General features: G+C 39.2%; 2 protein-coding genes across 2 annotated transcripts in view; both read left to right on the top strand.

The window, feature by feature from the left end:
• The first annotated feature begins 1472 nt into the window (after positions 1 to 1472).
• On the top strand, positions 1473 to 10583 carry LOC114476704 (sulfotransferase 6B1-like). Its single transcript, XM_028468555.1, has 7 exons — positions 1473 to 1794; positions 5424 to 5539; positions 6132 to 6221; positions 6499 to 6622; positions 9452 to 9546; positions 9861 to 10017; positions 10094 to 10583. Exons 1-7 carry the CDS (start codon positions 1626 to 1628, stop codon positions 10216 to 10218), a joined length of 876 nt encoding a protein of 291 aa, XP_028324356.1. The 5' UTR covers positions 1473 to 1625; the 3' UTR covers positions 10219 to 10583.
• A 3954-nt stretch (positions 10584 to 14537) lies between these two features.
• Positions 14538 to 17462, top strand: part of LOC114476887 (zinc transporter 6-like) — a 17662-nt gene continuing 14737 nt past the window's right edge. The window contains exons 1-3 of the mRNA XM_028468881.1: positions 14538 to 14763; positions 15699 to 15745; positions 17242 to 17328. Of these exons, the coding sequence (XP_028324682.1) occupies positions 14568 to 14763; positions 15699 to 15745; positions 17242 to 17328 (330 nt within the window). The 5' untranslated portion in view covers positions 14538 to 14567. The remainder of the gene's footprint in view (positions 14764 to 15698; positions 15746 to 17241; positions 17329 to 17462) is intronic.

The raw sequence follows: 17462 nt of genomic DNA, 5'->3' as shown, positions 1-17462 counted from the left end.
AACTGAACGTAGGTGAAAACCCTCTATTCATTCAAAAAAAACAATACAATTATAAAATAGGAACATGTTAGAATAAAAGCAGCACAAAACTGTTTTATGTTTCAGATGTTAGTTCTACCTCAGGTATGTAGTATACGTTTTCAGTGAAATGGTTTTCGAGACTTTAGGTTGGTTCTTCTTTGGTTGTTCTTCACAGTGTAAATGTTGGAGGGACGCTGCCCCCAGTAGTTCATGTATGGTACTGCAGCAGCAACAATGAAGCAGAAACATTTAATCACAATTTTACCACATTTCTGTAGTCAATATGATTATGTTACTAATCATTTTTTAATTATTTTATATGTTACACACATTGTTGTTGTTGTTGTGAATCTCGACACAGTCTATGTTTAATTCTATCTTTTCTTTTGTAACCCTGGAAACAATCTCAAACTCCGCCTACGGATGGCGTCCTTCCTCTCATTCAGCAGATTTAGTTTTCTTTGATCTCCTTTACTTTAGAATGTGTGGAAATATTATTGTGAATGGATGAGTTGAAGTGCAGTAGAATCACACTTTTATTGATTATGTAGTCGACACTAAAACTGAATTTCTATTTCAGACACTTTAAAACGTTCTTATTGCAAAAAGACCAGCTTTCATTTCCAGGTGGACCCACTTTTCTTTTGTGGAGTTTGTTTGGAGTTACATGAGGTTTTTAGGTTTGATTCCCAGTTAGAACTGGTTTCACTATGACTCGGCACATTTGTGTGGTGATGTAATGTGTGTGTGGTAAAGCTCAGCCTTTGTTCGTTGAGCGACAGGAAGAACCTTCACCCACTTCAATATGATCAATGAATGTAAACCAGAGTTCACAGCCATGAAAACAAGCTGAAACATGCAGGACAGCAGCTCTCCAGGACTGATTTAACAATAAAAAGTACGAAATAGCCAAAAATAAATGCAAATTACATCTCTAACTTGTCTCAGAAAGTTTAAAATGAGTCAGAATTAAATAATACATAAGAATAAACTCAAACAACAGCCCAAACTAACTTTAAAGTCATTAACAGAAGATTTTAAAAATGAATCACAATGTGCCATAAACACGACTATCAAAATAAACTATCGCTGTTAGTCGTGTTCACTTCAACAGGGAATCCTGAAAAATTACAGGTTTTAAAATACGGCTTTATTCTCATAAAATTAAGACTTTAATCTAAAAAAATTATGACTTTAATCTGGAAATATTACGACTTTAATCTCATAAAATCACAACTTTATTCTCATAATATTACTAACCCTAATCCTGTTGTGCATATATGTGTATTTTATTTTAATGCAGCACTAATACGCAGTTGTTTCCATTGAACACATTCTGGATCAGAGTCTTTGGTCCTCAGACCTCCACTTGAACACCTCTGCTCTACATGAGCAGCAGTTCACAGTCACACAGCTTGTTTGGAACAAGGGGCGGAGCCTCCTGACTCCTCCCCTTCCTTCCTACTCTGATTTTCCTGCAACTGAACAAAACTGTCTCTTCTACTTTTCTTCTTCTCATCATTCCAACACCGTCTCCTGTGTGTGTGTGTGTGTGTGTGTAGATCCTCTGTGTGTAGTTCACCATCACCAAACGTTTTTCCAGAATGCAGGGGAAGATGAAGGAAGCCGAGAACATGAAGGACGAGGACAAGCTCTACTTATTCCAGGGAGTGCTGCTGCCGTCCATCATGTGTCCTGAAGAGAACATGAAAGCTCTGCACGACTTCCAGGCCCGAGCGGACGATGTTTTGCTGGTGGCGTATCCGAAATGTGGTGAGAGGACACAGGGTTTAACACACACACACACACACACACACACACACACACACACACACACACACACACACACACACACACACACACACCTGTGAGGAGGAGCTGCTCTCTGTGGACGTGAGAGATCAAAGGTCGGCGAGGGAATGTTGTCAGACAGGAAGTGTTTGAACTTTGAGCAGAAACAGCTTCAGACTGAGATCTTTGTTCACTTTCACTGATGCACAACAACACACACTCACCATAGACACACCCACTATAGACACACACCTATAGACACACACACACCATAGACACACACCCACCATAGACACACCCACTATAGACACACACCTATAGACACACACCCACCATAGACACACACCCAATATAGACACACACCTATAGACACACACCCACTATAGACACACACCTATAGACACACACCCACTATAGACACACACCTATAGACACACACACACCTATAGACACACACCTATAGACACACACCCACTATAGACACACACCCCCCATAGACACACACCCACCATAGACACACACCCACTATAGACACACACCCACTATAGACACACACCCACCATAGACACACACCCACCATAGACACACACCCACCATAAACACACCCACCATAGACACACACCCACTATAGACACACCCACCATAGACACACACCCACCATAGACACACACCCACTATAGACACACACCCATAGACACACACCCACTATAGACACACCCACCATAGACACACACCCACTATAGACACACACCCACCATAGACACACACCCACTATAGACACACCCACCATAGAGACACACCCACTATAGACACACACCCACCATAGACACACACCCACTATAGACACACCCACCATAGACACACACCCACTATAGACACACCCACCATAGACACACACCCACCATAGACACACACCCACTATAGACACACCCACCATAGACACACACCATAGACACACACCATAGACACACACCCACTATAGACACACACCCACCATAGACACACACCATAGACACACACCCACCATAGACACACACCCACTATAGACACACCCACCATAGACACACACCCACTATAGACACACCCACCATAGACACACCCACCATAGACACACACCATAGACACACACCCACTATAGACACACACCCACCATAGACACACACCATAGACACACACCCACTATAGACACACACCATAGACACACACCCACTATAGACACACCCACCATAGACACACACCCACTATAGACACACCCACCATAGACACACCCACCATAGACACACACCCACTATAGACACACACCCACCATAGACACACACCCACTATAGACACACCCACCATAGACACACACCCACTATAGACACACCCACCATAGACACACACCCACCATAGACACACACCATAGACACACACCCACTATAGACACACACCCACTATAGACACACCCACCATAGACACACACCCACTATAGACACACCCACCATAGACACACCCACCATAGACACACACCCACTATAGACACACACCCACCATAGACACACACCCACTATAGACACACCCACCATAGACACACACCCACTATAGACACACCCACCATAGACACACACCCACTATAGACACACCCACCATAGACACACACCCACTATAGACACACCCACCATAGACACACCCACCATAGACACACACCATAGACACATACCCACTATAGACACACACCCACCATAGACACACACCATAGACACACACCATAGACACACACCCACTATAGACACACCCACCATAGACACACACCCACTATAGACACACACCCACCATAGACACACACCCACTATAGACACACCCACCATAGACACACACCCACTATAGACACACCCACCATAGACACACACCCACTATAGACACACCCACCATAGACACACACCATAGACACACACCCACTATAGACACACACCCACCATAGACACCCACCATAGACACACACCATAGACACACACCCACTATAGACACACACCCACCATAGACACACACCATAGACACACACCCACCATAGACACACACCCACCATAGACACACACCATAGACACACACCCACTATAGACACACACCATAGACACACAAATATAGACACTCACCAATAGACACAACTATAAACACACAACTATTGACACACTAGCCTACGTTGACCAGAAGTCCCATTTAACCCAGGACAGTCCCGGTTTTTCAGAGTTACGTGTCGATTCCCCCCAAACCATTGATTTGTCCCAATTTTTCACGAGTTATTTTAGTTTATTTTATTTTACTTTAGTTAATTTGAGCAATTCACATTCAAAAAATTTACAAAACACAAGATTTATCATTAGACGGTAATGAAAGCTCAAAAGGAGTAGGCTGCAGCAAGAAAGCTTATAGGCTCCTCCCCCATATTCAATTATTATTACATACAAATAGAAACATCAACAAAAGAAAAGATGAGAAAAACATTTTAGTACATTTTGACATCACACAGAATTATCACAAACTACACACATTGTTACAAACATTATATTGGTGTTTATTATATTGCATGTGTATTAATTCCAAATATTACAGGGTTACCTACAGTTAAAAAACAACTATGGTCTAATGTTATTGCTTCCGTCAGTCTGCCCCAGGGCAGCTGTGGCTACATTAGTAGTTTATCACCATTAAATGTGGACTAAAAGAATAATCCTTTAATTCTGTAACGCGACTTTGAGTGTCCAAAAAAGCGCTATAAAATATTGATGTATTATTATTATTATTTCCCCAAAACACTTTTCTTATAATGTATTTTGAATTTCTGCACACGAGTAGCACGAGAAGCACTTGTCAGGTTTTCATTTTGACAACTTTTGGTGTGATACACTGACTTTTAAAGGTCGTACGAGCATCCTGTACCTTCAGATTAATATTTCCCCTAAGACAGTATCTACACACTATGAATAAACTTTAGTTTGGGGTGTTTCTGCCTTTGAAGGGCGTGTACCTGCTTACAAACCAAAACGCCCCTTTTTGCTGCTGGTTATTGACCTTCACCTGTAAATTCCCAAGAACAAACATTCCAGAAGAGACTGAAATACAAGAAAAAATCATGTCAATCACAACAGTTGCCATGGTAGCCATTGCAATATAAACCAATTAAAAAGCTCTAAAGTCTCACGTTAGCAACGATGCTGATTGGTCGATGGCATTGACAATAATACTTGTTCTGTTTCTTCTTGATGATTCAAAACAAAATGTTGCTTGTTTAAATTTGTTTAATAAAACATTTCATCCAAAAGGAAGAAAGAAAAATGTAATTTATTTCATCTTTTTTCATTACTGATAAAAGGACATGGAAATAGTTTAAAAATTGTTGTCTTTTGTTAAATTACTGTGAGTCACACACACACACACACACACACACACACACACACACACACACACACACACACACACACACACACACACACACACACACACAAGGATAGACATAGAAGTATAGACTGAAGGCTGCTTCACAACAACAAGGTAAAAAAATACACAAAGTGTGTGTGTGTGTGTGTGTGTACATATTGATCAGATTGATCGTATTGATCGTATTGTGTCCTCAGGCTTTAATTGGATGGTGAGCGTTCTGAGGAAGATCATCTCTAAATCCACAGGAAGAGAAGCAGAGAGCAGACCTCATCCCCCTCTGATAGAATTCATGGCTCCAGAGCAACAGAAGGTAGATCACACCTTTACACCACATGATGAATTCCGACACGAACAACGATAGAGAGGAGGAGGAATAAAAAAAGACAACACTGACTACAGATGAGAATAAATCCTACACAAAAAAGGACACAAAAAAAAAGTTATGAAATTGTGTTCAGAACAACCTAAGAATGTTTGACCAGAGAGACAAGCTTTGATGTAAATTTTCTGTGTTCAAAACAGGGGGCGGGACTTAGATAAGCAAACTGCTTCTCTTGTCTCCTTTTTCGGCCTGTACAAAAAGAAAAAAACAAAACAAAAAGTGAATGTAACCATGTCGGAAATAAACTGAATAAAAAAATAAATAAATGATAAAATAAACAACTAAGAAATGAGAGAAGATATCTACTCTACAATAATCTAGTAACAAGCCAAAGGTCAGTAGGAATAGATCTGTTCATGTCTTCTGTTATAGACGTATACAGAATAGATGTGTTCCTAAATGTTTATTTAACAGTCTGTGCAGAGTCTGATTCATGTTCCATGTAGTGTGTCTCACTGCTGTGATTGGTTGTCTGTAACTAAAGCTACCAATAGAATGATCTTGGCTCTGACCTTGATAGGTGGTAAAGGACGCTCCGTCTCCTCGGCTCCTGGGAACTCACCTCCATCCTGATAGAATCCCAGCATCCTTCTACCAACAGAAAACCAAGGTTAGATGTTCTTCAGATTTGAAGCTGGTCTGATCTTTCCACATGGTCCTCATGGTCCTCATGATCCTCATGGTTCTCATGGTTCTCATGGTTCTCATGATTCTCATGGTTCTCATGGTTCTCATGATCCTCATGGTTCTCATGATTCTCATGGTCCTCATGATTCTCATGGTTCTCATGGTTCTCATGATCCTCATGGTTCTCATGGTCCTCATGGTTCTCATGGTCCTCATGGTTCTCATGGTTGTCATGGTTCTCATGGTGTTTTCATCTCCAGATGTTGGTGATCTTCAGGAACCCCAAGGACACGCTGGTCTCCTACTTTCACTTCAGCAACAAGAACCCAGTCCTCCCAGCGGTAGACTGGGATAGTTTCTACTCAGACTTCATGAAAGGAAACGGTGAGAAAACCATCTAAACACAGAGGGTTTCTGCACCAGTACAGGACCAGTGCAGAACTGACAACAACCTGGTTTAACTCAACTAAAACCAAGTTCACTGAAACCTTTTTAAAAAGTCAGAAACTAGTTCAACAGTAACAACCTTTAGTTTAAACCCAAACACTAAACCAGTCCATAAACCTCAACATTGATCAAAAAGTGAATGTGGTGTCACTGGTGAGGGACCAATGTAAAACCGGTTAGAACCAGTTAGTAACAAGTTCTAGAGTGGCTTTCAACTAATGTGGTCTCTCTCATGTACACCCAGTTTGAATCCAGGTAGAAACCAGTTTAAACTTTGTTTAAAAGATCTTAAAAATAGCATGGAACCAGTCTAAAACTACTCATAAACCAGTTTAAAAATGGACTAATAAGGTCTCTCTCATGTAAACCTAATATAAACCCAGTTAGAAACTAGTTTAAAACCTGGTTTGAAGAATGGTGTAAACCTACTGTGATTTACTAACATATACATGGTCTAAACCTAGTCTGAAACCAGAGTGTAACTGTTCAAACGTGGTCTTATAAATGTGATTCTAGTCTAAAAACATTTGGAAACCAAGTTTCCAAATGTTTTTAGAAGTAATGTGAACCCAGTCGATACACATATTTAATCCAGTTTTAAAAGTTGGTTGGAAATCAGTTTAAAACTGGTCTGTAATTAATTTTAAACCTAAAATGTAAAAATATTCTTTATTAATTTTAATATGTTTATTTTACAGGCGATTAACATAAGTACAACATGATGATAAATTAGGCAGTTTCACAATTATTCACACTTATTTTGACTCATTGGTATCACACAAAATGTACATTTTAGACACAGATGTATAGTATATACACATTCTGAGTGTTTTAGATGTTTGTGTAAATTTGTGATTTATAGGGGTTTTGTAAAGCTCTGAGGAGGAGATAGAAGGGAAAATGGAAAGTTAAAGTAATTAAATTAATCAAACTTTACCAAAACTAAAATTATTGACTATGAATCTAGAATTTTTGATTGATAGAATTTGTTAGATTATTCAATTCAACTTTATTTGTATAGCACAATTTACAACAAAGTCATCTCAATGCACTTATCAAAATATAAAATTCATAATAATAAAGAAAAAACCCAACAAGATCCACATGAACAAGTGTTTAGCGACAGTGGGAAGAAACAACTCCATTTAACAGGAATAAATCTCTGTTAGAACCAGGTTCAGAGGTGGCAGCCATCTGCGTGGACTGGTTGTGGTTAGTGGACAGAAGGACCAACAGAACAGGATAGAGAGATAGAACATCAGAGTGTTCCAGACTAGAACCACAGATCAGGAAGTGACATCATCAGCTTCACCTGAAACAGAGCAGAGAGAGAAGGACGAGGAGAAGACACTGACTGCAGAAAAACATGATACATTAATATCAGGTCATCATGTCTTGGTCTTGGGCCTCACTCCCAGTGCCTAGTCAGCACTTATTATAAAGGTGATGAATCTCTTCCTGTTTATTGATAAGTTAACGGTGACTCTAAGGTCTGTAAATGTGACCGTTTATAGACGAGCCATGTCTGCTCTAGCGATTAGATTATGTAATGATTCAGTCCTGTTTATGCGAACTGTAAATCATCGACCATCTTTTGCCAGAATTGTGTGTGCGTGCAGCTTTTACCCTCCTTTGAACAGGCGTGATGACGACGGCTCCTCATATGTAACCATGTAACCAACAGCGAGTGGGGAAAAAGCTTTTCCTGGCGCTTTTCTGAGGATGTTTTCATTCTTCACTGTAAGGGCTTTTTGGATACTGTCTACCTGGATGGGTTTAGGTTCTGGACCTCCTCACACAGCACAGACTCCTGGGCTCCTGCTGAACACGTCTAAAACATGTGAACTTGTTTTTGATTTTAGTCGTGATAACGCCTGTTGTTATTGATAATTCTCAAGTGCAAATTGTTGAGGAATGCAAGTTTCTGGGTTTAACTTTGTCTAATGACCTGAGATGAAACAAAAACACTATAAAAACATTGTCAAGAAAGTTCATCAGCGTCTCTTCTTTCTGCTGAAACTCAGGGAATTTACAAATAACTCTAAGATTCTGCTTAAGTTCTATGGCTGCACCATAGAAAGTGTGTTTGTTAGCTCTGTGACTGTGTGGTTTGGTAACATCACAGCTAAAGAAAGGAGAACTCTGAGCAAGGTGGTTCTTCTGGTACTGGTTACCCTGGTAAAGCCATGTTCCAGCTCCTATGAAAAGTTATAAACATTTCCCTTGAAAAATGAATAAATTAGTGATTAAACCTTTGTCAGAAAAAGACACAATGTATATTTTTCCTGTAGATGAAGAAAACTGTTAAAAATTGAGGTCACATGTCTTGAATGGATAAGATGCAGAGTTCTGCCTTTAGGGACATCAGATGGTGTTTGAAGTTGTACTGTTTATTTCTGAGGTGTAGAATGTCTTCGGTTACATTCCTATTGTCCCTGTGGAACATGTTTGTTCTGCTGTTGGGCCTGCAGGTTGTCACCAGGGGGTCTGCAGGTTGTCACCAGGGGGTCTGCAGGTTGTCACCAGGGGGCCTGCAGGTTGTCACCAGGGGGTCTGCAGGTTGTCACCAGGGGGCCTGCAGGTTGTCACCAGGGGGTCTGCAGGTTGTCACCAGGGGGCCTGCAGGGCCGGATTTGGAAAGAAGATTTCTCTGCTCCTTTGTCCAGAGTCGGTTTTTGAGTCATAAAAATGTGATTAAATTCCAAATGTGCATCGATCAGGGTTCCCTACAGATCTTAACGTGGTCTTACTGGTGTGTGCTTGCAGTTGCCTGGGGCTCATACTTCCAACATGCTCTGGCCTGGAACAAGAAGATGGAGGATCCTAACGTGAAGGTGTTGACCTACGAGGAGCTGAAGAAGGTACGCTGAGCTCCATCTGTAGGAGAACTCCTAAGAACCTCTAAAAACCTCTGAGAACCTCCAATAACCTCTGAAAATCTCTGAGGACCTTTAAGAACCTCTAAGAACCTCTGAGAACCTCTTAGAACCTCCACTAACCTCTGAGAACCTCTAATATCCTCTAAAAACCTCTAAGAACCTCAAATAAGCTCTAAAAACCTCTACTAACCTCTAAGAACCTCTGAGAACCTTTAATAACCTCTGAGAACCTCTAATAACCTTTGAGAACCTCTGAGAACAATAGTTGAAGGGTTTACCGGTTCTCCGTCCGACAGGACTTGGGCGGGTGCGTGCGTCAGATCTCTGAGTTCTTCGGCTTTGCGCTGACGGAGTTCCAAGTGAAAGAGATCGCCGGGGAGAGCACTTTCGACGCCATGAAGAACAGCTCCTCCGGTTCCCACGGCAACCTGGGAAACGTCTTCTTCAGGAAAGGTACGCGATCAGTGCTTACCTCCCCGTACAAAGAGTTGCCACGTTTTGCTCAGCCTGTGGGTTTACTGGTTTACAGGTGAAGTTGGAGACTGGAAGAACCATTTCAGCTCAGAGCAGAGCGCTGAGATGGACGAGGCCTTCAAGGACCAACTGGAGAGAACCAAACTAGGAGATGTGCTGAACTACAAGCAGTGGTGTTAGTGAGCATCAGTTAGCATCAGTTAGCATCAGTTAGGGTCAGTTAGCGTCAATTAGCATCAGTTAGTGTCAGTTAGCGTCAGTTAGCATCAGTTAATGTCAGTTAGCATCAGTTAGTGTCAGTTAGCATCAGTTGGTGTCAGTTAGCATAAGTTAGTGTCAGTTAGCATGCATCAGTTAGCATCAGTTAGCGTCAGTTAGCGTCACTTACTGTCAGGTAGTGTCAAGTAGTGTCAGTTGGTGTCAGTTAGCGTCAGTTAGTATCAGTTAGCATCAGTTAGCATCAGTTAGCATCAGCTAGAGTCAGTGAGCAGAGAAAGAGGAGGAGCCTGAAATAAATGTCTTAATAAAAGTTAACCTTCCTCTTGTGTTAGCATTCTGTTAGCATCTCTAATGATAAAGGGTCCTAAATCAGCTGTAAAATACACTAAAAACAAATATCTATCATCTGTTTTCTATAGGGTTTTATTAGTTCTGCTTCAATAGGCATCCACGCTGCTGACTTATCGGTTATGGACCGTGAAATAAGTGATCTTAATGCAAAGTACCATGAATACCACTCAAAATTTGGAAGACCTACATCCCCTGATGGTGTACTATATGAAGTCAAAGCTTTAATCCTTGGCTTTTTCTGGTTCTATAAATATTTGTTTATAAGCAAGCGTAGATTTTTATAGTAGCCTTGAGGTGGTGATAAAAGTAGCATGGAACAGATTAAATAAACACGAGGCAATAAATTAATTTTAATAACTGATAAACGAGTCTGGAACGTCATTGGGAGAGAACTCCACCTTTTAAGATCACTCTCTATGACAAACAGCATCTTTTTATAGTTGTTTTCAACTAGTCTATTGAGACAAGGATTGATAAAAACCCTAAGATAATTCATGCTTGAGGCAGTTGGAATGTTACACAAGGATCCGTTCATGCTTGTTAGACCCAAGGGCATAAAAGCAGATTTCCACCAGTTAACTCTGTACCCAGAGATATTTCCAAAAGATTCAGAAGTTTTAAGGATAGAAGGTATTGATTCTGATGGGTTACTTGTGTAAATTAAAATATCATCGGCATATAGAGAGAAATAATAAAATGTATTATGAACCCTAATTGGAGCCATTTCCTCTGATTGTCTGACTAACTGTGCTTATTGGGCTCCAGAGATAAACAGAATAACAGAGGAGATAAGGGGCAGCCCTGTCGCGATGAGCGGGATACAGTAAACCTTGGCGAGCACACATTACCCGTTAACACAACTGCAGACGGTATAGCATACAGAGCTTTAACCATATTTATCACATCTACTGGGAAGCCCATATGCTGAAGCACAGCCCACAGATAGCTCCATTCAAGTTGGTCAAACGCCTTCTCAGTGTCTAATGATAAAATAGCATTTTTGATATCAGATGTTGAGGATGTATTTATAATGTGCAATAATCGTTGAATATTATCAGAAGCTAGTCTAGTTTTAATGAACCCTGTTTGGTCGCTGTAAATCAGTTCAGTCATATAATGTTCTAATCTAGTAGCTAAAATTTTTGCGAAGACTTTGAGCTCTGTATTGAGAAGGCTGAGTGGCCGGTAAGAGGAGCAGTCGTTGGGCGGCTTATTAGCTTTAAGTAACAATGAAATGATGGCCACATTAATACCATCACTGAAAGACCTTTTTGTTATTGAATAATTGATCATTTCTAATAATAGGGGACCAAGTTGAGGCCAAAAGGCAACATCAAGCCCTGGTGCCCTGCCTTTGTTCATACACCTTTTCGCGGTGTTGCTTGAGCAACGCCCTTTGCCATTTTAAGATAGGTTTACATTTGCCTGACAATCGCTATTTACACTGTTTACCGCAGACAATACAAAGGTTTTACTCAATGTTGTACGAATATTTCAGCAGATTAGAGCCAAAGGCCAAGCACTGATATGAAGGGAAGTTACATCTGGTTGGTTTAGAATCATGTCCAAACCAAGAACCTCAAGGTTCATGGAAAAACGACCCGACAACATGGCCAGATCTCCAATGGCCTGATATTTACGAGTAGCTCATTAACAGCCGTGGCATCTACACAATGGAGAAGATGAGGACTTACAAAAGCTTGGATGCATATATTTTCTTTAAGGTTGACTGATGTATGTGTTTTTGTGTCTATATCGGCCTGTGTCATCGTGATAATTGGCTCGTTACATGATGTGGCTATGCTAGGCTAGTGCTGCTAATAATATAATAATAATAATACAGCCTAAATTAAAACATAAATGGGTATATGAAGCACATTTGTTTATTTAATATACTTACAGTTCATATACAAGTCAACTCATTGCATATTTACTGTTAATTTCATGTTGCTTGTCTTCATGTTAGACATAGTAGCCCTAAATATTTCAGTCATTACTGAATAAATTACAATTTAAATGTAGGCTAATTCATAATCAATGTCATAAAATCAGTCAGGAAGAAATGAGATCCTTTACATACACAACCTACTATTAACGTAATGTCTACTACAAACATACGACCACTTTGATTTTGGGCTCCATGTAGTTCTATCTATGTTTGTTCACCTCAGTGCTTGGATCCATCATTTCCGTTTCTGGCCTTTTTCTGTCAGTATTCTGTAAAAGTCTGTCTTTTCCTTCAGCCAGGCGTGGTTATGACAGTCAGATACTACGCAGGATTTGGGCATTATGTGATAAAAATCAACCAGACTGTAAAATCAGCTGTAAATAGCGGTTGTCAGGCAAATGATTACCACTCTTAAAATGGCGGCGCGCATTGCTAAGTCAAGTGCTGACGTCAGGCGAAAAGGAGTATTGAGTTCACAACTTTACTTAATTCATCCAGTGTTATTGGTTTTACCAAGGAGCTTTCAGCTTCTGGAGTTCATTTTCATAGGTTCAGAGGAGCCTACGGAGCTTCTCTCACTACTGCACAACATGTGCCCATTTGATTCATAAATCTCACATAAACACTTTTTAGTCACACATTTCACACATTTTCAGAGACCCTCCACTGTGCTACTGACTAAACTTCCTGTTAACTTCAAAATAAGAGCTCTGTTTACAGTGTGCCCACCATGCATACTTAAAAAATGTTCCCATATAGTATACATCCTGGTATTTCTGACATACTCAATCTTTACATACTATCTAATGTGAACTCACATGCAATTTAAAGCAACTAATGTCGCGCTGGGTGTGAACGCACCTTTTCAGATCAAATTTGCCAAAAGTCACATGTACAGAGACAGCTAATAGAATATATAATTATTGTTTTTTGTTGCCATTGTAGTGTGATTCTGGAGTCATTTTGTGTATTTTTGTACAAATATTTTGTTTTGTGTGACTCATTTTCATATTTTTGTTGTCATTTGGTGTATTTTTTGTACCACGACACAATCAATTGGGAGTTGTAATCTCAAAACAAAATCAAATTAAAAGTTTTGCAACACACTTAATAACTTTTAGCAGTGCAAAAACGTTTTTAATAAGGACGTTCTTTTGTGGAATGGAGGAGGATCTTCTCCTACTGATTGTTAGAGGTTGTAAATGAACAGATTGGTGCGCTAGCCCCCCCACACACAGAGGTCGAAAGATGAATATGTTTCATTTCTGGTTTTATAATGATCTAACTAGTTCAGCTGTTTTACTGGAGACAAGCCTTTTCAATCCTAAGTTATTCCTAAAAGAAGTGAAACAAAATGAAAAAAGCGTCCATTTGTTACTCCCAAATTTTTCTTTTTAATAATAATTATCATTATTACTTTATTTTGGATCACAGCTTGGTCTTCTGGAGTGATGATGGGACTCAAACCCAAACCAGTTAAGAAACCAGTATGTTGGAGGAAAGACATAATTACAAATAAATAAATAAATGCAGACGTAAAATAAAAAAATAAAAAATAATAATAATAATAATAATTAAATTTATATTTAAATAAATAGATAATTGCACAAATTAATTCATAAATGAATACAAAAAATAGATGTGGATATACAATTATATATATATACCGGTACATAAATAAATATGAAAAGCATGCATAATTGGGGGGGAAAATAAAGAAATAAATTATATATATACGGTAACAAAGACATTAAAAAAATGACTATTTAATTATTCATCTACTCATTTATGTATTTATTTCTGCAACTATTTATTTCATTATTGTTTAATTTATGTCTGCATTCATTTATTTATGTGTAATTATGTGATTTTCTGTCTCTTATAAACTATATTTGTACAGTTTATGTTATAAACCAGTGACATGTGGAAAAAACGTGACGTCACTGTGAAACTTCCGCTTGTCCTTTTGGCGCATGCGCACAGCAGCATCAGCAGCATCAGTGTCACCAACATGGCGATGGACGGCCAGGCCTCGGCTCGGTCCTTCCACCCGGCCCTCCGGTCCACCGGGTCGGTCGGAGACTTTTACCCACGGAAGTTCGGCCCTAAGCCGGACGTGGTTCCGTCGGGAGTGACGGAGAGGAAAGCGGTTCCTCTGGATAAACCCGACATGGTTTCTGTGGACGTGCTGAACGTCAACGACGGAGGTTTGTTATGCTAACAGGCTAATGCTAACAGCTGATGTGTTAAATGTCTTTAAACAGATCCGTTTGGTTTATAAAAACAGTAATATTAACTCTAACTCTCTGTTTCAAACCTTAAACCATCTTTACCTTCTGTTTTTTTTTTTTTTTTTGGAACATTAACACAACTTTTCAGTCATTTTGACACTAAAACCTTTGGAAGTTCCATCATTATGTTCACATTAATAGTTTATTTTCTTTTATACTCACAAAGCTCTCATTAAAAGGTCAAACACGTTTAAGAACACATCAATGATGAGAACATATCACAAAGAAAAACTTTTTAAACGTTGTAATAGCTATAATTATTTATGATGAATTATTTGTTTAAGCAACAGTTTGACACAAATGATGATTTATAGTTTTACATTTATAACATCAGTACTAATTAGAAATAATTAAATCTCCTGAACTCTATCTTTAATTTTAATATTTGGTAATCAGGTTTTTAGTTTTGTGTTTCAGACGTTACAATAAACTAAAAAAACGTGTTAATAAAAATGATTTATTTAGTTTCACACAAGGAAATTATAAATGTTGATTTTAAAAAGAAAATAATATACTGTAAGTAAGACTGTTTTATTTCAAATGTTTTGTATTGTCGTCTAAACGTGTATTGTTTATAAGTTTTTCACTAGTAATATAGAAATATATAAATAGTAGAAAATGTAAAACATGACAAATTTGTTCATAATGAGTATGTTTTAAATAAATGTTTTTCTGATGCAGTGGTTTTTATGTTTTGTTACTAGTGAAAAAGTAATAAACAATAAGATATAAAAACCATTGTGTCAGAAAAACATTTATTTGTGCCTAACGTTGTGTGTGTGTGTGTGTGTGTGTGTGTGTGTGTGTGTGTGTGTGTATAACGTTATGTGTTTATAACGTGTTTCTATCAGACGTTCCTGTTCACCGTAAGAAGCTGGAGAGCGACACTTACATCCTGGTGAGTGTTTGTGTGAATAAACCAACAGTAGAGTTTACATGTTCTCCCTGCGCACTCATCTAGTCCTCAGCTTTCCTCATTGTAATAAAATATGCTGTTTGGGTTTCTGCTTGTTTTTTTTGTTTTTTTTTTTACATTTTTCTGTTTTTTTTATTTTCAGAAACAGCATTTCTTTTTTTTTCTTTTTTCTTTTTTTATAGTTTTGTGTGTGAGTGCATGTGACAGAATTCATCCACTTTGGTTTATTTATATTTGAAAATAAATCATTTTTAAAACGTCATTTAATTTTTTTATGAAACTACTTTTATGATACTAACAAATGAATAAAGAGGTACATTAATAAAATTACAAACACATTCATTCTAGCTTTTATTCATCAATACTATTTGCTTTGACATGGATGTGATTGGAAGCTTTTATTTGGTTTCTTAGGGTGCTTTCACACATGCCTCTTTGCTCCGCCCCATGCTGCACTTCCTTGGATATTCCGGTCTTTTTCCGATATGTGAAAGGTCACTGGAACTCTGGTGCGGCGCAAACAAGTGAACTCTGGTCTTCTGAAGAATGTAGGTCTGGGTTCGGCTCCAGTGAAGCATGGTGTGGTCTTTAACCATGTGAGAAAGAAACCAGGACCAAACATAGACTTTACATTGAAACACAATGTTAACAGAGCAACTCCATCAGTGACAGAGCAGCAGCAGCAGCTGCTGTGCTGCTGTGTGTCTCCCGTCACACATTCACAACTCACTGTTCCAGCAGCAACACACACACATTCATCCATCCATCAATCCATCCATCCATCCATCCATCCGTTTTCAGAGTTGCTTTGTCAGCACACAAACAAACACGTCACATTTTCTCACTCCTTTCCATATTTCTCCCACATCATTCATTTATTTCACTCATCTCTGTTTTCACAAACTGTTCACATGATCAGTGACTGCTCTGTTTTATCTGTGTATATATTCTCATATTTTCACACATTACACATCCTTACCGGTGATATGACGGCGCTGACAAGTGGAGACGGGGCGGAGTCATCTCTGTGTTTATGTAGAGCATTAGTGCAGGTTGTGGCATCGTGTGATTATGGCTTATTTTGAATTATTATTAATTACTTTTCTGTGGGGATTGTTTTAGGATTTCCTTTGGAAAACATAGGAAGAGAAACCAAATATAGGACGTGACTGTCAGTAGTGACAGAGCAGCACCACATCGTCACAGCATTGGAGGTTGAAGTATTCTGTCTAATCAGAGACCGACCGTTTCACCTGCGTGACGTAGTTCATAAAGTTTGGTGCACTTGGCAGATAGAATGTGTAAAAGTGAACCAGAGCAAATTAAAATGAAACAATGTCACAGATTCACCACCTGAACCACACACAGTCCACTGGGACCATATGTGTGAAAGCACCCCAGGAGCTTTTAGCTTTTTTTTAGTCATTTTTGCAGGATTCTGAAGAGGAATGTCAGTGTTGTGCGTGTGTGTGTTTCAGGGAACCATCCATCCATTCAGGAAGACTCACAGATCTATGGTGGGAAAACTGGTACAGGAGTTCAGACTGGTTTCATCTGATAGACGGGTGAGAAATGGTTTGTGTTATTGTCCCATCTCTGTGTGTGTGATCTGATCTGACACGCACACACACACACGTGCAATATCGGAACACTGACACGTCCTGAAACAGTTCACATGTGATGTTAGAGTCAGACTGGT

The sequence above is a fragment of the Gouania willdenowi genome, chromosome 15 (assembly GCF_900634775.1).
Source record: "Gouania willdenowi chromosome 15, fGouWil2.1, whole genome shotgun sequence".
NCBI lineage: Eukaryota > Metazoa > Chordata > Actinopteri > Blenniiformes > Gobiesocidae > Gouania > Gouania willdenowi.
This window is presented reverse-complemented; position numbering and strand designations above follow the sequence as displayed.

Bases quoted from the DNA above. Each gene is read 5' to 3' on its own strand.
- LOC114476704 (XM_028468555.1), top strand. From the start codon at position 1,626: ATGCAGGGGAAGATGAAGGAAGCCGAGAACATGAAGGACGAGGACAAG. The intron at 1,795-5,423 runs GTGAGAGGACAC...TTGTGTCCTCAG, and splicing joins GGTGGCGTATCCGAAATGTG to GCTTTAATTGGATGGTGAGC. The intron at 9,547-9,860 runs GTACGCTGAGCT...TCCGTCCGACAG, and splicing joins CCTACGAGGAGCTGAAGAAG to GACTTGGGCGGGTGCGTGCG.